The following is a 26,958-nucleotide window of genomic DNA, read 5'->3' as shown; positions in this document are numbered from 1 at the left end:
TTTGTATATAGCAAGCTATGTTTATTACAGTCCATTTTAGAGTGATGGTTGCTTAAGTTCGAATACATTTTAGAATCGCTACCGTTTTTACTCACCCCTTCCATGTTTATGTTTTTGTGATTATTTTTTACTTCTTTTTTGTGTGTTTGTGTGTATCCCTTAATTTACTGTTGTAATTATACCTGATCTTCCTACTTGTGCTTTTTAACCTTTGTACTAGCTTTAGTGTTGGTTGTTCCACTTCTTTTATTATGTGTTTGCCTTTGTCAGTGAGATTTTTTTTCTTTGTGATATTTTCTTTTTTATAGTTTCTTCTTCTTAAAGAAGACCCTATAGCATTTCTTGTAATACTGGTTTGGTGGTAATGAAGTCCTTCAGCTTTTTCTTGTCCAACTGAACTTTTAATACAGCAAAAGTTCACCAGAAATATTTATTCTTTGTTTATTATTTTCAGTGACAAACCATTGATTAGACATAGGGCACTTTGCTGATTCTAGAAATTTTGTTTTCTGATGTTGAGAGATTGATTTCAGAAGTGCCATTAAAAGTCAGTGAAATCCTGGAGAATTTTTGATAGTGTAACTGAAACCAAGGTTCAGCTACCTGCTGCCACATAAACCAAACTCATGAGCCAGATGCTGGTGGAAAAGGAAAATGGTTTATTCAAGTGCTGGACACCTGAGAAGATGGGGGTCTCTTGTTGCAAAGCCCATCTCAACATTTCATTGCAGGCAGAGGTTTTTATCAGGAGAGAGAGGAAAAGCAGAACAAAGTGATCAAGGGGAGGGAGTTTAAAACTTCTCTATGTGCAGTCCAGTACAGTCTATTCCAATAAGGATCTTGAAACTGGTCAAGTGATGGCCTGGTGTACATCATTCTGGTCTTCATCATCCTGGTTTTATGGTTGAAAATCAGCAAATCTCCTGAAACTGGGATGACTGAAGGTTGGATTCTGCATCCTCTGAAATTGGTTTCTGAAATTGGTTTCTAGGATTTGTATACAAACGTGCTGTTTATCTACAAGCTACATATTAGTCAGAGTAGAATTTACATAAACAATGTTGAAAGAATGGTGGGTTGGGTTACAATTCCACACTATTACAATAGGAGTGAGCAGGAAACATGTTCTTAAAAGCAAGTTATCTTTACAGGCTATTCTGTCTCTTAATATAATTTAGATGTCCATCCAAGAAAAAGAAGCTTCAAAGAAAGAAGTCATTCTCCTGGCAAAGATGAAACATCCTAACATTGTAACCTTCTTCAATTCATTTCAAGGTTTGACTTTCTAGCATTCTTAAAGAATTTTAATAAAGTATCAGCATGTAGACTTCTGTAAAATATATGTTCCTGAGAACTGTGTATAGTTTTTGTGAATGGACTCCTTTTTCCATTTATTTAAATTGTCATTTGAGACATAATCTTTATTTCTTCTCTAGTGAACTTTTGTAGACACCTTTCCTAAGTTTTTCCATCTCTCCTTAATTCTTACTCTGTCAAATAGTTAGTAATTGGTGTATTAGCTTTGCTACAGCAATGGTACCCAAATTTCTGTGGCCTACAATAATACACATCTATTTCTCACTCATTCTATATTGGCTTTGGATGGACTGGGGCCTTAAGTCTGGGGTCCAGACTGAAGGAGCAGCCCCGATATGGAGCATACTGTTCTAAGCAAAGGAAAAGAGCAAGATACAAGTGCCCACCACACCATCAGTCTCAGAGCCCTGCTAGGATGTGGTGTGGCTCTCATTTTCCCCATGGACTCACATTCCTGTTGCAAAGCAGCCATGCAGCTAACCTTCATAAGGGAGTGGTGGGGGGAGGGTATACTTTGCCCACATAAGCCCATAAAGCTCTGTGGCAATGGGTGGGGCTGTACAGTTCTCTTGCAGAGAAGCAGCAAACAGTTGTGCACCATGGCCCAGCAAATGGCAAAAATAGAGGGGAAAACTGTAAGGAAGCAATTCCTTCATTTGCACACCTGAATACAAGATCTAGTCTATTTTCATTCATCATTCTATTCCAAAGATAGGAACAAAACAAAACAAGCAATCAAGTAAATATGAAAAGAACATTGGTCAGAAATCATTCATTCACTTAATTTACTACATGCCAGGCATTGTTCTAGGTGCCAAGAATAGAGCAGTGAACAGAGCAGGTGAACATTTCTGTCCTCATGGAGCTTGCATTCTAGTGGGAAGAGACAGACAATAAACACATATACAGTATGCCAGGTGTTTGTTTATAGGCTACGAGAGGGCTGTACTTGCCCAGGTTCACCATAGGGCATTCCCCACCTCAGCACTCAGCACTGAGTGCTTAATGGAGCAGAAATGTTACATAGATATCTTCAAGCACCACCAGGGGCTAAAAATCAGTAAAAACATATAGACACTATATTTTGAACTTTTATACTGTGCAGGGCACTGTTTTTTGTTTTTGTTTTTATAAATGAAAACCACTGCATTCAAAATAGTTCTCTCTGTGTAGCCCTCTTCAACTACTGGGTATTTAAAAGGACTCTTAGAACTCTCCTGAGTTCTTTTTGGGAGCTGAGCAGTACATGTGAACAGTGGATTCAGTTGTATCAAAAACTTTTAAGGGGCAGCAACTAAATAAAGTGCCTACATTCCTGTTCATTGATTCCTAATAACAGCACCATAAGATGATCCTTATTTTCCTCACTCTTTGGGTTATTGTGACTTCCTCCATCTGGCTACCTCCTATTCAGCCTCAGGCCTTCTCTGAGCTCACAGTTCAAATTATAGCTCCCTTTCCTGATCTTGCCTAGCACTTTGTACTTACATGCACATGTCGGTTTATATAAGCAATTATGAATTGGTTTAATATTTGTTTCCCTTTTAGAGTAAACTTAATGGATTCTTTTGTTCACCACTTGATCCTAAGCATCTAGTATATAGTAGGTGCTCAATATATGTTTGCTGAATGAATGCATAGACTGTACCACTTTAATAGATTAGAGTATGTTTTTATATCATGCTAAATGGATATTTGAAGACAATATTTCCCTGGATACTCTTATAAAGTTAGAGATCATTTTTACAGTATAAATAAACTCTGCTGAGTTTGTTTATATTATAAGCTTAAATTTTCTTATGATCAGGTTTAAAAAATTTTTTTTTGTATCAGAGCACCCCTGTGTTTAGCAAAACTAGAGCTATTGTGATGCTTTTGAGTTTGCCTGGAAGATTGTTGGGACTTGAAACCCCAAGCTTATCAGAAAGCCTCAGAAGTCCTTACAGCACCTATTAGAATTTGTAGATAAGGCCTTTGTTTACCCTCAGACACGTATCTCTGAACAGAACTCTGGCTCTAGTTAATTAAATATTTTTTTGTAGCGTATGAAAGTTTTACAGGTTTGAAGCAACATATGAAAAATAAGGAGAATGTGGTGAGATGTTCCTAAGACTAAATTAATGCCACTTACATTCCTTCAGTAAATATTTATCAAGTGCCTATTATATGCCAGGCATATTCTAAATCTTGAGGATATATCTCAGTGATGAAAATAGGCAAAATTTCTACACTGTTGTTTGTTGCTGCTGTATAACAATGACCACAAATTTAGTGGCTTAAACCAACGCCCACTTAGCATCATCTAGTTTCTCTAGGTCAGAAGTCTGGGCTTGCCTTAGCTAGATTCTCTGCTAAAGGTCTCACATAGTTGAAATCAAGATGTCAGTTGGTGCTGCCGTCTTATCTGAGGTTCATAGTTCTCTTACACACTTAGTCGGGCTGTTGGCAGATTTCGTTTACTAGCAATTGTAGGACTGAGGTGTCTGCTTTTTTGCTGGCTACCAACTGGGGAGTGGTTCTCTGCTTCTAGAAGCCAAGTTCTCTTTCCCACCAGGTGGCCCTTTAGTAGACCCTCTTCTGTTTGGAATCTCTCATTTACTCTGTCTCTGACCTCTAAACCCAGATTTAAATGGCTCCTGTGGTTAATTCAGGCCCACCTGGATAATCTCCTTTTCTATTAATTCAAAATCAGCTAATTAGTAACTTTTATTATATTACCAAAATCCCCTCCATTAACATAACATAATCCTGGGAGTGATATCCCATTATATTTATAGATTCTGTCCTCACTCAAGAGGAGGAGTTATACAAGGTGTGTACACTGGGGCAATCTTAGAACCATCTTGCTACAACTGTGGAGTTTATGTTTTAGGGGGAAAAGGTGGGAAAAGACAGACAGTAAATGTAAGAATAATAAATACAATTTAAATAGTATGTTTGAAGGTAATAAGTGCTTTGGGGAAATAAAATAGGGTGAGGTATTGAGCACTTTTTCATATGTCTCTTGGCCATCTGTATGTCCGCTTTGGAGAAGCGTCTGTTTAAGTCCTTTGCCCATTTTTTAATTGGATTGCTAGTCTTTTTGTTAAGTTGTATGAGTTCCTTATGTATTTTGGAAATTAACCCCTTATCAGATATATCATTGGCAAATATGTTCTCCCATACAGTGGGCATACTTTTCATTTTGTTGATGGTTTCTTTTGCTGTGCAGAAGCTTTTTAGTTTGATGTAGTTCCACTTGTTTCTTTTCTCTTTTTCTCTTGCCCTAGGAGATGTATCAGCAAACATATTGCTACGAGAGATGCCTGAGATTTTGCTGCCTATGTCTTCCTCTAGGGTTTTTATGGTTTCATGTCTTACATTTAAGTCTTTTGTCCATTTTGAGTTTATTCTTGTGTATGGTGTGAGTTGGTAGTCTAACTTCATTTTTTTGTATGTACCTGTCTAATTTTCCCAGTACCATTTATTGAAGAGACTGTCTACTCCATTGTCTGCTCTTGCCTCCTTTGTCAAATATTAATTGAACATAAAGGCTTGGGTTGATTTCTGGGTCCTCTGTTCTGTTCCATTGGTCTATATATGCCTGTTCTTGTGGCAGTACCAGGCCGTTTTGATTACAGGGCTTTCATAGTATAACTTGATATCTGGTATAGTGATCCAACCAACTTTGTTCTTCTTTCTCAAGATTGCCGTGGCTTTTCAGGATCTTTTTCGGTTCCATATTAAACTTTGGAGTGTTTGTTCTAGGTTTGTGAAATATACTCTTGGCATTTTAATAGGGATTGCATTGAATTTATAGATTGCTTTGGGTAGTATGGACACTTTAATGATGTTAATTCTACCAATCCATAACCATGGTATATTCTTCCAGTTGTTTATATCTTCCTCTCTTTTTTCAATGTCCTGTATTTTTCGGGGTACAGGTCTTTTACTTCCATGGTTAGGTTTATTACTAAGTATCTTATTTTTCTTGTTGCAATGAAAAAATGCTCAAAATAACTTATCATCAGAGAGAAGCAAATTAAAACAACAATGAGATATTACCTCACACCTGTCAGAATGGCGACCATCAACAAATCATCAAATGCCAAGTGCTGGTGAGGATGTGGAGAAAGGAACCCTAGTACACTGCTGGTGGGAATGCAGACTGGTGCAACCACTATGGAAAACAGTATTATGGTTCCTCAAAAAATTAAAAATCAAACTACCATTTGACCCAGTGATTCCACTTCTAGGAATATATCCTAAGAACCCTGTAACACCAATTAGAAAGAATCTGTGCAACCCTATGTTCATAGTTGCACAATTTACAATAACTAAGATCTGGATACAGCCCAAGTGCTCATCAGTAGATGAATGGATAAAAAAGCTGTGGTACATTTAAACCATGGAATATTATGCAGTTGTAAAAAAAGAAGGATCTCTTACCCTTTGGGACAGCATAGCTGGAACTGTAGAGTATTATGCTAAGTGAAATAAGCCAGTCAGAGAATAACAAGTATCACATGATCTCACTCATATGTGGGATCTAATGAACAAAATAAACTGATGAACAAAATCATCCAGAGACATAGAACCATTGAACAGTCTGATGAGTTTTAGAGGCTAGGCCAAGGGGGGTGGTGGAGATTAATCAAAGAATTTATATGCATATATACATAACCCATGGATACAGACAATAGTGTGAAGTAGGCCTGGGGGCTGGGGGGATGTTGGGTGGAGGGGATTAATGGGGGGAAAAGAGATATCTGTAATACTTTCAACAATAAAGATAAACAATAAAAAAAAAATAGGGTGAGGCAGAAGTGGAAGGAACAATTTTAAATAGGATGGTCAGTATAGGCCTTCATCATAATGTGACATTTGAGCAAAGATTTGAAGAGTCATGCTAATGTCTGGAGAAGAGCTTTTTAGGCAAGAGGAATAGCCACTGCAAAGGCGTGAGGCAAGAGCACATTATGAACTCTCTTTTTTACATAGGCTACCCTCACTTATAATTTTCAATTTCTTTTTTTTCTTTATATCTTTATTGTTGAAAATATTACAAATGTCCCCTTCCCCCACCTCCCATTGATCCCTTCCCCTTTGAACCTCTCCCCCAAGCCTTCACCACACTATTGTCTGTGTTCATGGGTTCTGCATATATGCATATAAGTTTTTAGGTTAATCTCTCCCCACCCACCCCTGCCTTCCCTCTGAGATTTGTCAGTCTGTTCCATGCTTCTGTTTTGTTCATCGGTTTATTTTGTTCATTAGATTCCACATATGAGTAAGATCATATGATACGATGGTATTGCTGTAGATCTGTCCTTTAAAGTCCTCTAGAAGTGTTTTTTTTCCAGGCTATGTGTCTTTTGTTCTGTGGGTCTCTTTTAGACAGCATATGTTTGGGTCTTGTTTTCTTAAAAAATCAGCTACCCTATGTCCTTTGATTGGAGCATTTAATCCATTTATATTTAAGGTTATTATTGATAGGTACTTATCTATCGCTAGTTTATGTCTCTGTGCCTAGTTTCTCATTCTCTCTATTTCAGCCTCTTATTACAACAGTCCCTTAACATTTCTTGCAATACTGATTGGGTGGTGATAGACTCGTTTAGCCTTTTTTTTTTTTTCCGTGTGGGAAGCTCTTTATTTCACCATCTATTTTGAATGATAGCTTTGCTGGATAGAGTAGTCTTGGTTTCAGATCCTTGTTTTGCATTACCTTGAATACTTCATGCCATTCTCTTCTGGCCTGTAGAGTTTCTGATGAGAAATCAGCTGACAGCCTTATTGGAGCTCCTTTGTAGGTCACAGATTGCCTTTCTCTTGCTGCCTTTAAGATTTTCTCTTTGTCTTAAATTTTTGGCATTTTAATTATGATGTGCCTGGGCATGGGCCTCTTTGGGTTCTTCTTTTTTTCTTTTTAATTTATCTTTATTGTTGAAAGTATTACAGGTGTCCCATTTTCTCCCCGCATTTACCCCCTCCCCCTTGCTCCCACCCACTTCCCTGGGCTTTACCCCATTGTTGTCTGTATCCATGCGTTATGCATATATGCATATAGATTCTTTGGTTAATCTCTTACCACTCCCCCACCCCCCTTCCCTCTTCCCTGTGAGATATGACAGTCTGTTGCATGCTTCAGTATCTCTAGATCTATTTTGTTTGTTAGTTTCTTATCTTCATTAGCTTCTTCTTAAAGAAGACCCTTCAACATTTCATGTAGCACTGGTTTGGTGGTGATGAACTCCTTTAGCTTTTTTATCTGTGAAGCTCTTTATCTGACCTTCAATTCTGAATGAAAGCTTTGCAGGGTAGAGTAATCTTGGTTGTAGGTTCTTGCTTTTCATCACTTTGAATATTTTTTGCCACTCCTTTCTGGCCTGTAAAGTTTCTGTTGAGAAATCAGCTGACAGCCTTATGGGTGCTCCATTGTAGGTAACTTACTGCTTTTCTCTTGCTACTTTTAAGATTTTCTCTTTGTCTTTAACCTTTGGCAATTTAATTATGATGTGTCTTGGTGTGGGCCACTTTGGGTCCCTCTTGTTTAGGACTCTGTGCTTCCTGGAGTTGTAAGTCTATTTCTTTCACCAGGTAGGGGAAGTTCTTTGTAATTATTTTTTCAAATAGGTTTTCAATTTCTTGCTTTCTTTTCTTCTCCTTCTGGCATCCCCATAATACGAATGTTGGGCTGCTTGAAGTTGTCCCAGAGACTCCTTACACTGTCTTCATATTTCTGGATTCTTTTTGCTCTTCTGGTTGGGTGTTTTTTGTTTCCTCATATTCCAAATTGCTGATTTGATTCTCAACGTCATCTACTCTACTGTTGATTACCTGTAAATTATTCTTTATTTCAGTTTATGTAGCCTTCATTTCCGACTGGTCCTTTATTATATCATTTATGATCTCCACTAGTTTCCTTAATAGTCTTACTAAGATCCTTGAGCATCCGTGTAACCATTGTATTGAACTCCATATTTAGTAGATTGCTTGGCTTCATTTCATTTAGTTCTTTTTCTGGAAATTTCTTCTGTTCTTTCCTCTGTGACATGTTTCTTTGCCTCCACATTTTGGCTGCTTCCAGGTGTTTGTTTCTATGTATTAGGTAGAGCTGCTATGTCTCCTGGAATTTGTAGAGTGGCTTTGTGTAGTAGGTGTCCTGTAGGGTCTAGTGGCTCAGCCTCCCCGGTCACCTGAGCTGGGCCTTCTAGGTGTTCCCATTTGTGTGCTATGGGCACAGTCCTGTTGTAGTTGAGCCTTGGTTGTTGTTGGTGTTACTGGGAGGAATTGACCCTCAGGCCATTCAGCTGTGAGGACAAGCTGCAACTATACCTGATGAGTTGCTGTGGAGAGACTTCCCTATGGAGCAGGATTTACTTCACTGTAGCTTTTGTGTTCCCCTAGAGTGTGCCCCTTGAGTGTGTCACTCGTGGATGTGGTAGGGTTGTAATCCAGCATGGTCAAAGCTGACCACCAGGTGCATTGTCTCTGGGGTCTCCCAGAAGGTGCAAAATCAGCCTCTGCCTGTGCCCTGCCCAGGGCCACCCAGCATGAGCTACACTGTAATCTGTAGATGGCTGCTACTTGTGCTGGGCTTGGAGGTGTCCAGGAGAGGCCAAGCTATGAAGCAATTGAGGCTGCTGCTAGTGCCAGGCCTGGGGCCACTTATCGAGAGGTATGGGTCATGCTGAGGCCAGCTGCTGCCTGTTTGAGATATTTTAGGAAAGTCCTAAGCATGAGGCTTGAGAGGCCACTTGCGTAGAAGCTACTGGAAATGGCTTGGATGAACTTGCAAGTAGGGAGGTGTGGGGTGTCTGGGAATCACCAGGACAGGGCAAAACATGTGTTAGATTGATGGAGATTCAGAGAAGGTGCCTGGCTGCAGGCTCTGTGGGGGGAGAGCTCATCAAAGGAGCAATGGCCTCTTCCAGCTCTTCTGTCTGTGAGAAAGCTTCCCCTCCAGCTGTCGCCCTGATTCTGGCAAGGTAGTGCCTCCCTGAATATCCCAGGTTCCTTTCAAGCTGCTTCCCAGCACTGGAGCTCAGAGGTAGTGGATCTGAGTAAATCCATGCACTGGCCCCGTAAGAGGAACTGCTTTGAACCCAGCAGCCTCCGCATCTCTCAGCCACAGTCCCCATTGGTTTTTACAGCCTGAAGTTGTGGGGACTTCTCTTCCCAGCACTGGAATCCTGGGTTTGGGGGCCTGATATGGGGCTGGGACCCCTTACTCCTCTGGGAAAGCTCCACTGACCAAGCTATCCCTCCTGGTTTAAACCATGCCACCTGGCTGTGAGACCACAGCCACCTCTCTGTGATTCAGCTCAGATTCCACCCCACATCTCCACCCCTCCTACGGGTCACTATGTGCTTCTTTAGTTCCCTAGTTGTAGGACTTCTATTCAGCTAGATTTCAGGAGGTTCTGAATATTGGTTGTCCTGTATTTTAATTGTAATTTTGATGTGGTTATGGGAGGTGGCGGGTACCGTGGTTACCTACGGCACCATCTTATCTCTTAAAACCTACATATCTATTTGCGTTCTTTGGACTCTTTGTGCCTCCTGAACTTGTGTGGCTTTTGCTCGACTAGGTTAGGGAAGTTTTCTGTTGTTATTTCTTCAAACAGGTTCTTTAACCCTTGTTTACTTTCTACATCTTCTGGTTCTCCTATGATGTGAATATTGTCATGTTTATGTTGTCCCAGTTACCTTAAACTGTCCTGCTTTTGTAATGCTTTTTTTTGGTTCTATGAGTGATTTTTTTCTACCCTGTATTCTAATTTGCTGATCCAGTCCTCAGCTTCCTCTAATCTGCTGTTTATTTCTTCCAATGTTTTTTTTTTTTTTAATTATTTCTACTATGTAATTCTTAATTTCCTTCACAGTTTTCATTTCTTTTCTCATGCTGTTGAGCATTCTTATGATCAGTATTCTGAACTCTATATGTGATAGATTTCTTATCTCCATTTCATTAACTCTTCTTCTAGAGAATTATTTTCTTTCATTTGGGGTTTTTTTCCCCCCTCCCCATTTTGGCTGCCTGTTTGGATTTATTTCTATGTAGTAGGTTGATCTGCTAGGACTCCCAGTCTTTTGGATGGTCTCTGGTTCAGGCCAATGTCAGATGTTTGTGACTGGCCTTGAGTACCCTGAGTGAAGTTTTCTGCACTCCACAGCTTGTGGTTCCCTCTGCTTGGCTGTGTGTGTTTGGCCAGGACCAAGATGGTCACCAAGCTATGCTTTTCGAAGCCCTGGATCCAGAATCAAATCAGCCAAAGACTCAAAGCAGCAAGTCTCTTAATGAGCCTCAGTCTGTAGAAACTTCACAGGGTGGGGCAAGACATTTTCCAGCAGGGTGGGACAATTGCATCCCCCTCCCCCAAGCAAAAGGTCTTTGAAAGGTAAATGTCTGCCTGAGAAAGAGGTCCTCTGATATATGGGGACATGTCTCAGCACAGAAATCCAGATCGCCAGCCTCTGATCTCTATTGCCCCAGCCAGCACCCCTGGATTCTCCTCACACAGCTCTAGTCCACTTTGCCCTCTCTCTGCCAGAGCCCAGGGTTAGTGGCTGAACATGAAACTGTGCATTGGCCCTTTAAGAGGGTGCCTGCATTTCCAGTCATCTCTCCCTGGCAGATAGAAACCCTCCTACTTTTCACAGCCAGGTTTCATGTGGGCACCTTTCTCAGTTCTGGTGCTGTGGGCTGGGAAGCCCAGCCTGGGGTTTAGACTCCAGATTTCTCAGTGGGATCCCTCAACAGCTGAGATATTCCTCTGGAACTTCAGCTGCTGCCTGTGGGGACCCAGCCAGCCCTCTCGCACCTGTGCACTTCCTACCAGTGTCTATGCAGTTTCTACTTTTCCTCCTTGGTTAGGAGGGTGCTCTCCAGCTAGTCTTCAGTTGCTTTGATTATTCAGGATGGTTTTTCTCAATTTTAGTTGTAATTCCTATTTGGTGCTGGGAGAGTGTCATTGTAGCTTCCACTCAATCTACTGCCATCTTGGAATCTCATAATTTCTTTTCTTTAGAGTGAAGAATTTACAGTTACTCTGTGTGCACAATTCTTTTAAAGCTTTTCCTGTTATTTTCCACTTGTTCCATTCAGTATTTAAGTCAATGGCCTTTTTCAGCTATTTACTTTTACTGAATCCTTCAAAGCATTCAATGTAGTTGTTGTAGAAATAATCACATATTTTGTTTCTCAGTCATATTTCATCAGTTATATAATAATTACAATACAAGTGTAATTGGCATAAACAGATTTTGGAACAAACACAGTGATCTTGGTAAGAGTAAGTGGGAGCAGATGTACCTGGATATACTACAGTCTAATAACCACCAGTGGTAACCTTGAATGAGCAAACATACTGGATGAAGTGTGCCCATTAATCTACTGATGAGGTCAGGCAAAGGTCAGTTAGAAGAGTGTTTATTGTGCTTAATAACATGGTTGAATAAGTGTCATATAAATAAATGTTTATACCCAAATTCAAAACAAGTCTACTTATTCTTCTTGGGGTGTTGGGAAAGACTCACAGCTGCTATTCTACAGCAGATTTCCAATCTCTTGCAGGAATATATTAATAATAATGGCTAACATTTATTGAACTGTCATTATGTGCAAGCATTGTTCTAAGCATCTGACATGGATTAACTCAATTAATCATTACAACAATCTTAAGAGGAGTTTCCATATTATTATGTCCATTTTACAGATGATGTAATGAGACACAGAATATTAAAATAACTTGCTTAGTGTAACAGAGCTAAGAAATGTAAGTGGTGAAGTAAGATTAGAAATCGGTCCATCTTGGTTCTAACTATATATACTATATTTTTTTCTGTTATATTCTCCATTCTCTAGAACTTGAAAGGCATAGGATTAGTAAATATCTGAAATGGTTCCAAAACCCAATGATGCCTTTTCTTACAGAGAATAACAGGCTGTTTATTGTGATGGAGTACTGTGATGGAGGGGATCTCATGAAAAGAATCAGTAGACAACGAGGAGTGTTATTTAGCGAAGATCAGGTAAAAACACTTCTAATTTGCCTTCTAATTTATATGGGGAGCATTAAATTTATAATGCCATAAGTAGTAGACTGTGTTTAGATGAAGCATGATTTCTGGCAGAGATTTCAAACCACAAAATAGTAATCAATATTACTGATTGATTTAGTCCAGAACATATTTACAATTGAACTTAAATTGAATCTCTTTTTGAGAGTAAAGTTTGCTTGAGAAAAGGTAGTGTCTTAGTATGGGACAATCTCATGTAGGATGCCCCTGAGATAAATTTTCACAGCTAAAAAATATCTGAATGTGGATGTTACTCAGCCATTTAAAATGTGACATATTTATAGGTTCACTCTTCTTCCTTTTACCATTTGGTGCTCTGTGTTAAAAGAGCCATCCCACTTTGCTAGGGAGGATAGAAACTCTTCTTATCAATGGCTATTTAGTTTCATTGGTTATTAAGAGAGAGGAGCAAAAAGATGAAAAATAATTGCCTCAATTCCCATTTTCTCTGCACAAACACATTTTTCTTCTGTACTCTGAGCTTCCTTTGGAAACCTCTTGGGAGTTGTACTCCTAATGGAGACAGGTATGTGTGTATAGAAAGGAATCCCAATAAGGCCTTGTGTAATTGATAGGAAAGGTCACTGTCTCAAGCAGTGCCCCAAAATGGCCCAACAGCTTTCTTTAAAAAAAAAAAAAAAAAATTATTGATTTTTAGGGAGAGTGGGAGAGAAACATCGATGTGTGAGAGTTAAACATTGATCAGCCTCCTGCATGCCCCCCACTGGGGATCAAGCCCACAATCCAGGCATGTATGTGCCCTGACCAAGTGGGAATCGAATCAGTGACCTCTTGCTGCACAGCACTTTGCCCAACCAATTGAGCCACACTGGATAAGACCCAAGAGCTTTCTTTAGGTCAGTTTTTTCTTAAATTTATTATAGCATTTAAGAGCATCATGCCCATATAACTTCTTCCTTGAATTAAAATGTATCATTTTGAATGTATAAATGATTAAAGAATCAATATCTCTAACTCTTGTAAACTTCATCAAGCATTTTTCCTATGCTCATTTACATTGTATATTAAATTCCATACTTGTAGAAACCCTGCTTTCTTCCTATCTAGGTATTATTTTTCCACATTTAATAAAAAAATACTTTTCTCTACAAAATTTTGAACTACGTTTCCCTTAGTTGGGTTAGAACTAAAATTACAACTGAACCTTAGTAGCTGGAATGTAGCTTTTTTTTCCTATTGTTTTTTTTCCTTTCTATATAATTTGGTAAACTAAGAATAAATGAAATTTTAGAATAGTTTAAATACATCTCTATAGGCATAGAACACATTTTACTAAAGAGGCTCATGGATAGCTAAGGTAAACAAAATCATGACTAAGAAAATTAAGTTTTAAAAAGCTTAAAAGTAACATTTTTTGTTTTTATATAATGGATATATATATTGGTATTTCATTAACAATTTTAATAACCTTACATATTATCCATTCCTTCCTCTTTTTCTCTATGCTCTTTGCATCCTCCTTCTACTGAAACAGAAAAACCAGTGGCACCAGGGTTATAAAGAAACAGGGCTGCTTGTCCACTATCCTGATGCAGCTAGCAACTTAGTGTTAAGAAAAATGAAAATTATGAACTTGTCTTTTCTTTTTCTTTTGTGTGTTGGCGTTCACTTTGATATCAACACATTTGGATTGCTTTTTTTCACTTCCATTTTTCTAGGTAATATATCTGTTAGCTTCATTCATATAAACACACATACATAAATATGTTGTTTCCTCTTTTTGCATATTATCATGAACAGATACTTTAGCGACCACCAGACTACTCACAAGTTTTGTTTATGTTTCCTCTACAGATTCTGAGTTGGTTTGTGCAGATTTCTCTAGGACTAAAATATATTCATGACAGGAAGATCTTACACAGGGACATAAAAACACAGGTAACACTTCAGAGAGAGGACAGAGACAGAACTGATGTTTTGTTTTCTTGAAATCTCTCAAACAACATAGCATTTTCTTCATTTATAGAACATTTTTCTTAGCAAGAATGGAATGGTTGCAAAGCTTGGGGACTTTGGTATAGCAAGAGTCCTGAACAAGTAAGTTCTTTTTTAAATCATTTTTTTCTATTTATGACAGCCAAGTGTGTGTGTGTGTGTGTGTGTATATATATATATATATATATATAATATTTTAAGATATTAAAGGCTTGGTTTACAAATAATTTTAGATAACTGTTTATATAAATCCATTAAGTCATTCAGATGAAAAAAAAATCATTCAGCTGGTATGTTGTCTGAGGTTAAAATTCCCAAGATAAATCTTGGCATAATAGAATGACAACAGCAAGTCGTATAGTGTGATTTAAACTTATCAATTGAGATATAACTTTAATACACATAAAGCTAGTGAGAATTTAGTAAAACAGACAAATTCACACATGTTGGGGAGAATATGTTTTGTGTAACTGTTTTGGAAGACAATTTGGTGGTAATATCAACAGATTTTTAAGTGTTCTATTTTGGGGAATTTGTTCTAAGGGGATAATGTGAAATTTGGAATAATTTAAATGCCTAATAATTGGGATATGGTTAAATGTAATAGAATTTGGCATAGCCAGTACCTGAATATTATTATCACCACTAAAATTCATGATTTTGAAGACTTTTTGATGATGTGAGGAAATATTTGTTACATCAGGTAAAAAATTGGAATTCTGAATTTTAAATACATTATGATCACAGTATTGTGAAAACTGTGCATGGAAAAAGATGAGAAGGATATATATCAGAATTTTAACTATGATGTAATCACTTTTGGGTGGTAATTTTATGGATAATTTTTTTCTTTGTTATTCACTTTCATATTTTCCAAATTTAAATTATGAGATTGCATTACTTTGATAATTGGAAAGAGGAGACTCTTCCTACATCTGGGAAATTTTTGTGATATGACAATTATACCTCTTTGTGGGAGCTTTAGGCCATAAAATTTTTTTAATGTGTAGAGTTTTGGGAGGTGAATTATAAGTTTAAAAATCAACTATTTTTATTACTCTATTATTAATGTACAATATTTTTTCTTTATTTTAATATGTGCATGCATCAAATTTTGTTATTCATTTTTATACTTTTTTCTTGCATGTTCATATCTTAAGCCTTTTCATACTCCAATAATAAACCATGTTATTTTACTATTTAATATAACTTACTAGTTCCATGGAACTTGCTCAAACTTATGTTGGGACACCTTACTACCTGTCTCCAGAGATTTGTCAGAATAAACCCTACAACAATAAAACGTGAGTGGCTGACTCTTGGTTTGAAAATTTCTGTAAAATCTGATGGGTTCTCTTTCTTATGGTACTTTTGTAATTTTTTTTTTCATGTGCGAAATGAGTATGTCAGTGACTGTCTCTAGCCACTTCACTGTTCCCAGAAGCTTTTGAACTTATTTAGAAAATAGCAAATTTTCTTTATTTAAAGATACAAGTGAGAGAAATGATACTGTTGAAAATTCTAGTCATTGTGACATCTGTCTGTGTATTTGATTTTCATACTGTGGAAGAGGAGCAAACTTTACCCTCAAAACTCTTCTGGTTGGTCTAATAATCAAATAGACATGAGACAGATTAGTAAGAGAAAATAACCAGGCCCTGGCAGGGCAGCTCAGTTGGTTACAGCATCATCTTGATACTCCAAGTCTGTGGGTTCGATTCCCAGTCAGGGAACATAAAAAAATCAACCAATGAATGCATAAATGAGTGGAACAACAAATTGATATTTCTTTTTTTCTTTCTCCCTCCCCCTCTCTAAAATAAATAAATTAAAAAAAATTTTTAATTAAAAAAGAACATAATTTAATACATATGCACGGGAACCCCCATATATGAGAGTCAGAGACCCCACATGCAGGAGAGGTTCATAGAAAGGAAATATGGGTATCTAAGACATTCTGAGCTAGGGATGAAGTAAGGTGTCTTAGGGGCTTCAGAGGATCCTTGCAAGATGATAAGAGCAGACCTTTAGTAAATAGAAGTTTTCCGTGCCCTGTAGATAGGTCAAAAGAAGTTATTTCTGATAATAGTTTATTATGGGCTAGGCTCCTAATTTAAGTTCTTCTAAGTAGTTCAAGGGAGGAACAGAAATTTCTCTTGAGCCTGTGGATAAAGTTGCCTTTAGCTCAAAGTAATCGGTATACCACTGAGTCACATCTGGAGATGCTTATTCTGAACTCCTTTTCTCCACACCAATACCTTCTAAGTGTGGTTAGACATGAGCAGAGTGAGGACGATGCTAGGTACAGAAGGTCGTCAGGGTGGAAAGCCCCGGTGCCTAGCAATGGACAATTGTAGGGTATGACCTTGTCCCAGGGTGACCTTTCCTCCCCTAGCATATCACTGCTCAAACAGCTTAGACCCCCTGACCTTTCCTTCCTAGAGATAATATCTAGGCCTCAGTTGTATTTCAGCTCCAGGCCCAGAAAAGCAACACCACCAGCCACAGCTGACATCAAGACCCAACTGCATGCTGAATAGTCTATTGAGATTGTACCCTAGGACATCCTCTAAATTCTCCACCCTTAAAGGCCTTAGGAAAGCTTGGCCAGAGGGGCTCAGCTGATTTAGTATCATCCTGTGCACTGAAAGGTTGCTGGTTTGATTCCCAGTCAGGAACCTGGGTTTCTCGTTTGATCCCCAGTCAATTGATGTTTCTCTCTCACACATTAATGTGTTTTTTTCTCTCCTCTAAGCATGTCCTCAAGTCCTTGGTTGGGGATTTTTTTTTTTTTTATCCTCACCTGAGGATATTTTTTCCTTGCTTTTTTTCCTTGATTTTTTTTTTTTTTATCCTCACCTGAGGATATTTTTTCATTGCTTTTTAGAGTGGAAGGATTGGTTGCCTCCCGCTCAAGTGCTGACCAGGGCCGGGGATCGAGCCTGCAACCGAGGTGTGAGCCCTTGGCTAGAATTGAACTCTGGACCCTTCAGTCTGAGGACCAGTGCTCTAACCACTTAGCAAACCGGCTAAGGCTTGGGTGAGGATTTAAAAACAACAAAAATCCTTAGGATGGAGGACCCAGTTTGCTTTCTCTCCATGGAGCACGCCCTTTCCTTCCCCATCCTCCCAGGTACATCACCTTTACCTTCCAAACTTCTAAGCTCCAAAGGCCCTTTCTTTGCCTCTATAACTTGCTTCCTAAGCCCATTTCTTCTACAAATTACTTCTACCTCTATGATTTTCTAAATAAATGTTCTCTTATAGTTTGAGTCTTGGCTCTGAATTGTTTCCTAGCCAGAATTCAAGTATTGAGATTGCTGAACCCAGGTCTGGTCTGACCCCACCAACCTAATACTTGGTGCTGTTCCCAGTGAATGTGATAGGTTCTTTTGCGGTGATGTGAGAAAGGAATTCCAAATGCACACAAGTGGAGGAGTTTAAAGGTGATGGCAAGATTTTATTGTGAATTAAGGGGAATTAATACACCCTCAGGGACGGAGAGAGTGGGCAGCTCTAAAGCACTGCCACGAGGCTCCTGTTAATCGTCATATATCTCCTTGGTTCAGGTAAAGGACAAAGATCCATTCAAACTATCCAAACCAAATTCCTAACTTTTCCTGGGCCTGGATTTGGTCCTCCTCCCAGTAAATTCTCTTGGGGTTTCATGTCCTCTGTCCAATCCTATGACCTTTCCGATTGTTCCCAGGCTAGGCCCTGCCTCTCTGTTTTGTCACCTGGACTCCCATTGTGCATGTCCAAAAGTTTTGTTCCATCATCTCGTTCCTACTGTGCATGTGGAGCAGAGGAATTTCCTCCCCTCCCTCTGGTACTGGACTTTCAGCACCTCTGGGGAGGTTTCTATCTCTTTTTGAGGATTAAGTTTCCTGGAGTGTGTGAATAAGTCTGTTCACCAGTAAACTAGATGGAATTCTGTTACCTACTTCTGCTTCCCAGTTTATTAAGATTATTTAGTTCCCTTTTGATTTATTCCTTATATTATTAACTACCTATCTTTCTCATGTCAATAACTAGCTACCTACCCTACACCACCACCGCCAACATAAGCACTATTTACTTTATTGCAGAAAAGTATTGTAGGTGGGCAAGATAGAAGGCAAGGTGGTCTGGTGACAAAGCACTAGATTAGGAGCTCAGAATCCTAGTCTTACATGGGAGTTCCAAATGAGTCACACCAAGATGTGCTTCTGTGGTATGTGGATTATTTTTGAGCTAAAGGTAACCAAGACCATGTGGGCTCAAGAGAAACTCCTGCTACGCCGTTAATTACTTAGAAGAATTTAAATTAGGGACCTTGCCTATAATAAGAAATTATCAGAGATAACCTTTTTGACCTGTCTATAGGGCAGGACAAACTTCTAATTACTCAAATTATGTTATTATCCTGTAGTGACTTTCCTCCCCCCTGAAGTCTCAAGGTACCTTACCTCATCCTTAGCTCAGAATGTCATACATATGTCATTTCCCCTTTCTGTCTCCGAACATCTCATGTTTGCAGGGTTCCCATATGTACATAGATAATTAACTTTGGCCATTTTCTCTTGTTAATTGGCCTCATGTAGATTTAATTATTAGACCACCTGAAAGAACCTTGAGGGTAGAGGAAAGTTTCTTCCTTCCCCACACTTGGCTCTGTCACCAGCTTGACCAACTCAGTTGACCTCTATGAGCCTCAGTTCCCCTACCTGTTAACAACAAGAATGTTGGCTAGGTAATCCTTAAGGTGTCCTCCACCTTTAAAAACCCAGCTAGTTTTTATGCATGTCATAACAGAGTCTTCTTCTCAGGAGTAATATTAATATACGTAGTGATAAAAGATGAAGATGAGGTAGGTTTTACTGTCATGTAAGGAGAAGGAAAAAAATTTCACTTTTCAAAGCTTGGCTGCCATTTGAACCAGTTGGTCTAGCAGAAAGACGGAATTCCTTTTGGGAGTTAACTGTCCATTTGTTTAGGAAAATACCCAATGGATATGTGGCATTTGACTTTGAAAGATAAATGGAAGGCAAATCCCAGTTATTAGAAATTTACAAAAATAATAGTAAACATTCCTCTGCATAACAAAAGAACAGGCATTTATTTATTTGCTTGATTGTGAGTTAACCCATGGCACCAGTAGGGTTTGGCCTCCAGATCAGCAGGAATGCAGCTAGTGTAGGGCTGGGTAGGAAGCACAAGCTGTCCAGAGCAGAGTTTAGTGCTGCTGCAGGCCCAGAGCCCTAGGTTAGCAACACTGTTTTGTTACCTCATGCTGTTTTTTAAGAATTTGGGTCAACATTCAAATATGTTGACTTGCTGCTTCTGATAATTAGATTTTAGCAATTATCAGCTGCCTCGGCTAGACCAGGAAATTATTCCCAGGTTCATCACAGTTCTCACCACACACAGGGAGGCTTTATTTGAGGGACTGTCAATGTAAGAAATGTTCAAACCTGTAGAGAATTTTTATTAGTTTATTTGAACTAAACTGATGACAACTTCTGAGAAGCAAAATCTCAATGGATTAAGAAAATGCTCCATAGAATGACAGTCTTGCACCTTATTTTATACATTTCATCAAAAGACAAGATGTAATTGAGTTACATGAAATCCACTGGTGATAGATTAGGGAGGCGGGAGAAAGCAAAGGTTGGGGGTGAACACCTATGGGATTGGATGAAAGGTAAATTGATAGACATATATCTTTTATATATGTGGGTACAGGATAGTTAACAGTCAACAATTAACAGTGAGGTCTCTGCTCTGGCAGTTGTGCCCGGAGGGGTCCAGAAAAAGGGATATTACCCTGATATTCCAAAGGTATGTTTCATAGATTCAAAAAGACAATAGATAAGCTCAATTAAGGTAAAGACTGACTTTTGTCAAGGAAGATTCTAGCCTAGGACATGACTACCCACCATAAACTGCTTTTAGGTTAAAAATTTTAATTTTAGACCATCCTATCCAGTTAATTTTGGCCTCTGAGTTTGTAAGGCTGCCACAAAGGCCTCCTCTGAGCTTGTCTAGTTTAATATGTGGCCCCTTTTCATCCACAGGACCTCTGTAGGCACATGAATTCCCCACACTGGCCATTAAGGGGGCTCTGGGACAGAAGAGGAGTTTGGGCCTAGGGTAGACTAGGTAAAGACAAAAAATTCTGTGTGGTGGTAGAAAGTGGTCAGTGAGTTTCTAGAAACTCTAGAAAAAGTCTAGAAACTAGTTGTTCCCTACCTATTTTGTACTCAAGCCTTTAGTATATCTCTCTGCCCTTCCTGCACACACTAAAAGGAAGTGTTGCTAAATAGTGGAGCCATTTACCTCACTTTCCTGAATCCTTAGTGTTTTGACTCTTTGACTACCTTTGTTACCAAACAGAGGACCTGGCCTTGAGGTCTGCCTATGGCCAGCTGGTAGTGTGTTGATTCTTGACTTTGAGAAGGAAAATTTTCACAACATGAGTCCAGGTGACTATGAGGAAACATTTATTAAAGCTGGAGACAGTGAAACAAGGAAGTTTAGCATAGAAGAAGCAAAAGGAGAGCCTAGGCCTGGCTGCCCTAGCTCTCAGGGAATTCAAAGAAAAGGGGGGCTTGGGGAGAGGTTCAGGCGATTAGCCTGGAATGAGCTGCCACTGCTTATTGCTGCCCTGGTTGCAAGTCTAATGGGGACTCAGAGTTTAGGAGATGTGTGCCTGTGAGGGAAGAAAAGATGGAAGAAGAGAGGAAAGGGAATGGAGTGGCTGGCTGCTCACCAGAGAGAGAGCAAGCTCTGGGTCTTTTGTCTTGAGGCTTTTATCACTCTCTTACAGGCAGGGACTTTTAGGCGAGGTCTCAGGGCAGGATTTCAGCAGAATATTCATCAGTTTTCTAGGTGTGCTCTTTCAAGGTCAAGATCTCCACTGATTGATCAGTGCCAGGGCAGGGGGTCATCAGTCACTGCAGCTGGTCCTGGTGGTCACCCACCTGGTTTTGCTGCTTTTCTGGGCCTGCAGCTGAAATACAACGAGGTCTAGATATTATCTCTAGGGAGGTGACCTGTATCTGTTATAAATTGCTCAGCCATTTTGTTCAGCTATCTGTCTCAGTTTCCCTATTCCACTTATCCTGGCTTACTGGCCTGTCTCACCTTATTTCCTGGAATTCTCATTACACATTTTTTTTATCTTTTATATTTATGCTTTTTGTTCTATAAGGTAACTCCTTATTAAATCAATCACATATTAATACTAAGTACTAAAGAGCAAGTCTTTAGTCATATATTATAAGCACATTTTCCAAGTTTATTGAGTACCAAATACTATGTTCATCACTTAATATGCCTTTGGTTCTGTCAGTAGTCTTGAGTAGAATATACCTTGTTAAATCAACCAAATTTTACCCTTTGAATCAAAATAAATTCATGTTTGAGTCCTGCCTTCCTCTGCCAAGTGCTCAAACTTTCATACACATTTTCTTTGAGCAAGTGATGAAGTAAATATTGAGCCATCAGATGGTAGCATATTTGTATACCTTTTCTTTAGGATTCTGACAAAACTACAAATTGTTTTTATTTTACCTCTTATGTTAGTAAGAATAAGAATTGATCATGTATCTGAAAACATTTCAAAAAACTAGTCAACCTATATAAAAATGTAAAGATTCACAACTATAAAGCACTGTTAGAATAAGGCTTTTATTAAGAACTATGGATATGTTTTTGGCATGTAAACTCTTATCTCCTCCAGGGATATTTGGTCCCTTGGCTGTGTTTTATATGAACTCTGCACACTCAAGCATCCTGTAAGTATGTTAAGTCAAATTAATATTGAACTATTGAAACTATATAAATAATATTATCTTCTGAAAGAAAAAGGTTAATGTTTGATATTATTCACTTGTTAAAAATTAAGTGGAAAAGGGGGAAAATGGTGATGGAAAAAAATAAAAATAAATACAAAAGAATTATGTGCATAGCTATAGCTGTTAAAAAGAATAATAGATCTATATATGCTGACATGGAAAGCTATCCAAGCTATATTATAGAGTAAAAATTCCAAGTTGGAGAATAGTATATGTAGCATATTTTCATTAAAACTAAAATGTGTGAGCCCTGGCTGAGTGGCTCAGTTGGTTGGAGCATCTTCCCATATACCAAAAGGTTTCAGGTTTGATTCCCAGTCAGGGAATATACCTAGGTAGGTTGTGGTTTAATACCTGGTCGAGGGCATGAATGGGAGGTAATAGACTGATGTTTCTTTCACATCAGTCTCTCTCTCTTTCCCTTCTTCTCTCTAAACATATCCTCAGGTGAGGATTAATAAATACATAAATAAATACACTGTGTATATATATAATCAGCAAAGGAAAAGTTGCATGAGGTGAAATCTGTAGTTACCAGGCATAAGCTTCCAAGAGCCTCTCCCAGTAGTCACACAGGATGCTCTAATTCCTCCAGCAACAACCTGTGACAACACATGTGAAATACTACCTGCCACGGATGCTCATTAGGGATGCACTGCCTGGGTTGTTGTTTTTTAAATCTTTTTTAAAAAAAATTATCTTTATTGTTGAAGGTATTACAAATGTCACCCTTTTCCCCCCCGTTGAGTCCTCCACCCCACATCCCCCCCCCCCCCCGGCCTTCACCACACTACTGTCTGTGTCCATGGGTTATACACATATGCACATAAGTTCTTTGATTAATCTTTACCCCCCCCACACACCCCTTCCCTCTGAGATTCATCAGCCTGTTCCATGCTTCTATGTCTCTGGATCTATTTTGTTCCTCAGTCTATTTTGTTTATTAGATTCCACATATGAGATCATGTAAAACTGAATCAGGAAGAATCAGAAAGCCTGACTATGCTAATAACAACTGATGAAATTGAAGCAGTAATAAAAAAACCCTCTCAGTAAACAATAGCCCTGGTCTGGATGGCTTCACAGGGGGAGCTTTCTAATTCTTTAAGTTGTAGAGTTAGATAGTTTATTAAAAACTTTTCGTGCTTTTTGAGGTAGATCTGTATTGCTATGAACTTCCCTCTCAGGAATGCTTTGCTGTGTCCCATAGATTTTGGGTTGTTGTGTGTTCATTTTCATTTGTTTCCAGGAAGTCTTTGATTTCTTTCTTGATCACTTTGGTATTGATTGTTTCATAACATGCTATTTAGCCTCCATGTGTTTGAATGTTTTTGAGTGTTTTTGCTTTAGTTGATTTCTAATTTCATGCCACTATGATCCAAGAAGATGCTTGATATGATGCCAATCTTCTTGAACTTGTAGAAACTTGTTTTATGTCCTAACATGTGGTCTATCTTTGAACATGACCCATGTACACTTGAGAGGGATGTATATTCTGTAGCTTTGGGGTGAAATGTTCTGTAAACATCAATTAAATCCATCTGATCTAGTGTGCCATTTAGAGTTACTGTTTCTGTGTTGACTTTTTGTTTGGAAGATCTATCCAGTGAAGTCAGTGTAGTGTTAAAGTTCCCTAGTATGACTGTATTGCTGTTGATCTCTCCCTTAAAGTCCTTAAGGTTATTATTGATAGGTCCTTATTTATTGCCATTTTAACTCTTTTTTTAAAAAAAATATCTTTATTGATTTCAGAGATGGGAAGGGAGAGGGAGAGAGAGAGAAAAAAACATTAATGATGAAAGAGTTGTCATTGATCGACTGCCCCCTACATGCCCCAGACAGGGGTCAAGCCTGTAACCCAGGTATGTGCCCCCACCAGGAATTGAACCTCGATCTCCTGGATCCTATGTCAATGCTCAACCCCTGAGCCACGCCCTGCCAGGCACTATTTTAATTATTTATGCCTAGGTTTCTCTCTATATTTCTTATTATTACAGCTGTTCTTTTAACATTTCTTGCAATGCTGGTTTGGGGGAGATAAACTCGTTTAGCCTTTTTTGGTCTGGGTATCTCTTTATTTCACTATTTTGAATGATAGCCTTGCTGGATAGAGTAGTCTTGGTTTCAGACCCTGGTTTGCACTACCTTGAATACCTCATGCCATTCCCTTTTGGCTTGTAGTTTCTGATGAGAAATCAGCCGACAGCCTTATGGGAGCTCTTTTGTAGATAACAGATTGCTTTTCTCTTGCTGCCTTTAAGTTTCTCTCTCTGCCTTGAATTTTTGGCATTTTAATTATGATGTTCCTGGGCATGGGTCTCTTTGGGTTTTTCTTGCTTGGGACTCTCTGTGCCTCCTGAACTTCGGTGGCTTTTTCCTTGACCAGGTTAGGGAAGTTTTCGGCCATTATTATTTCTTCAAACAAATTCTCTATCCCTTGCTTATTCTTTCCCTATTCTGGTACTCCTATAATTTGAATATTGTTACATTTCATGTTGTCCCACAGATCCCTTAAACTGTCCTGTTTTTTAATTGTTTTTTCTATTTTGGATCCCTGCCTGAGTGATTTTTTCTACCTTGTCTTCTAATTTGCTGATCTGATCTTCAGCTTCCTGTAATCTGCTGTTTATTCCTTCCAATGTATTTTTTATTTCTGCAGTGTCATTCTTCATTTCTGACTCATCATTTTTCATCGTTTCTATATCTTTTCTCATGCTATTGAGCATCCTTACACTCAGTATTCTGAACTCTATATCTGATAGATTGCTTATCTCCATTTCTTTTAGAGACTGAAATCTATATCTGATAGATTGCTTATCTCCATTTCATCTGGAGACTTCTTGTGTTCTTTCCTGTGGGGCTTGTTTTTGTCTCCCCATTTTGGCTGCCTGTTTGTATTAGGTAGATCTACTTGGTCTCCCAGTCATTTGTATGGTCTCTGGTGCAGGCCACTGTCAAATGCTCTTTGTTACTGGCCTTGAGTACCTGTTTGGAGTTATTGACAGCCCATGGCTTGTGGTTCCCTCTGCTGGGCTGGCTTGTTGTTCCCTCTGCTGGGGATGGGTGCATTTGGACAGGACCAAGATGCACACCAAAGTCTGCTTTTCCAAAGCAAGGGTCCAGAAGCAGATCAGGTAAAGATTCAAAGCTCCCAGAGGTTTGCCTCTCCCTGCCGGCTGATTGATCTTAATCTGTTAATGAACCTGTCTGTAGACTCCACAAGTGAGAGCAAGAGGATGGGGCAATTCCTTCCCCCCAGGCAAAAGCTGCCTGGCTGGCAAAGGTCTGCCTGAGAAGGATGTCTTCTGCAGTATGGGGGAATGAGTCAGCACAGGAATCTAGATAGCCACCCTCTGAGCTCTGTCTCCAGAGCCTGAAACCCCAGATCCCTCTCACACTGCTCCAATCCACTCCACCCTCCCTCTGCCATAGCTGAAGGTGAGGTCCTTTAAGAGGGTGCCTGCATTTCCAGCCATTTCTCCCTGACAGACAGAAACCCTGCTGCTTTTCACAGCCAGATGTTATGTGGGTACCTTTCTCAGTTCTGGTGCTCTGGGCTTAGAAGCCCAGCTTGGGGTTTAGGCCCCAGAGTTCTCAGTGGGAACCCCCCACAGCTGAGATAATCTTCTGGACCTGTGGGACCTGAGGGTTTGTGTATCCAACCCTCTTGTACCTCCATTCTTCCTACCAGTCTCTATGTGGTCTCCACTTTTCCTCCTTGGTTATGAGGGTGCTCTTCAGCTAGTCTTCAGTTGATTATTCAGGATGGTTTTTCTCTATTTTAGTTGTAATTCCAGTTTGGTCCTGGAAGAGTGTCAGTGTAGTTTCTACTCAGCCTGCCACCAGCTTGGATTTGTGCCCAGGTTTTTACTGCAGACCTGTCATGTAGGCACCCTCCGTCTGGCATGTACCAAACTTCCAGACTCGTAGGAAGAAAGCAGGTGCTCAGCATAAACATATTGTTTATATAAACAGTAGTGTAGGCAGAGAGAGCCACTTAACATTTAGGGAATGGTGGGAACTCTCCTGAAATCTAAGTTCCCAGATATCAGCCAGTGGCCAATATTGTAAGTAGGCCTTTCTAAGGATAGCAGTTGTAGCCTGCTATGTTAACTCTTTTCTACACAGCTGTCATCATCATCATCATCATCATCATTATTGTCCAAGGTCACACAGCTAGTAAGTATCTTACTAAAACCTGCATCTTTACTGCCACACCTTGCTGCTGAACATTTTTATTATAGTCATGCATCACTTAATGTCAGAGATACATTCTACAAAATGCGATCGTAGGTGATTTTGTTGTGCTGTGAACATTATGGTGCACTTACATAAACCTACATGCTACAGTCTACTAAACACCTAGGCTATATGGTATAGCCTATTGGTCCTATTGTAATGAATCTTGTAAGCAATTGTAACACAATGATATTTGTGTATCTAAACATCTAAACATAAAAAAGCTACAATAAAAATAAGATATAAAAGATAAAGTGTGTGTACACATGCATGTGTGTGTGTAAGGGTAGGCGTGGGTCGGCAGGAGGTCTGTTCCTGGGCACCCCTACCCCCCAGTTCACACCCCTTGCTCCATTGCCCACTCCAAGCCATGGATAGGCACAGGGCAGGTGGACAGCACGCTGAGCCTCCTCATCTATTTAAACCACCCAAAGCTAGTAGTAACATCAACATCGTAGTTGGGTTCAGCCTTCTCTCTCAACATTTCAAAGAAATATTTTGCTTATAATCTGTTACAATCTTATTGGACCATTGTTGTGTATGC

At 39.2% G+C, this 26,958-nt stretch overlaps 1 protein-coding gene across 1 annotated transcript in view; it reads left to right on the top strand.

Annotated features, from left to right (window-relative positions):
• The first annotated feature begins 1,058 nt into the window (after positions 1-1,058).
• NEK5 (NIMA related kinase 5) overlaps positions 1,059-26,958 on the top strand; it is a 75,902-nt gene continuing 50,002 nt past the window's right edge. Inside the window, 6 exon segments of the mRNA XM_087813736.1 lie at positions 1,059-1,275; positions 12,236-12,333; positions 14,197-14,280; positions 14,369-14,439; positions 15,555-15,641; positions 22,061-22,115. Of these exon segments, the coding sequence (XP_087669862.1) occupies positions 1,059-1,275; positions 12,236-12,333; positions 14,197-14,280; positions 14,369-14,439; positions 15,555-15,641; positions 22,061-22,115 (612 nt within the window).

The sequence above is a fragment of the Miniopterus natalensis genome, chromosome 2 (assembly GCF_054644295.1).
Source record: "Miniopterus natalensis isolate mMinNat1 chromosome 2, mMinNat1.hap1, whole genome shotgun sequence".
In the NCBI taxonomy this organism is placed as follows: domain Eukaryota; kingdom Metazoa; phylum Chordata; class Mammalia; order Chiroptera; family Miniopteridae; genus Miniopterus; species Miniopterus natalensis.
Note: the sequence above shows the minus strand (reverse complement) of the source record. Positions and strands in the feature narration are given on the sequence as shown.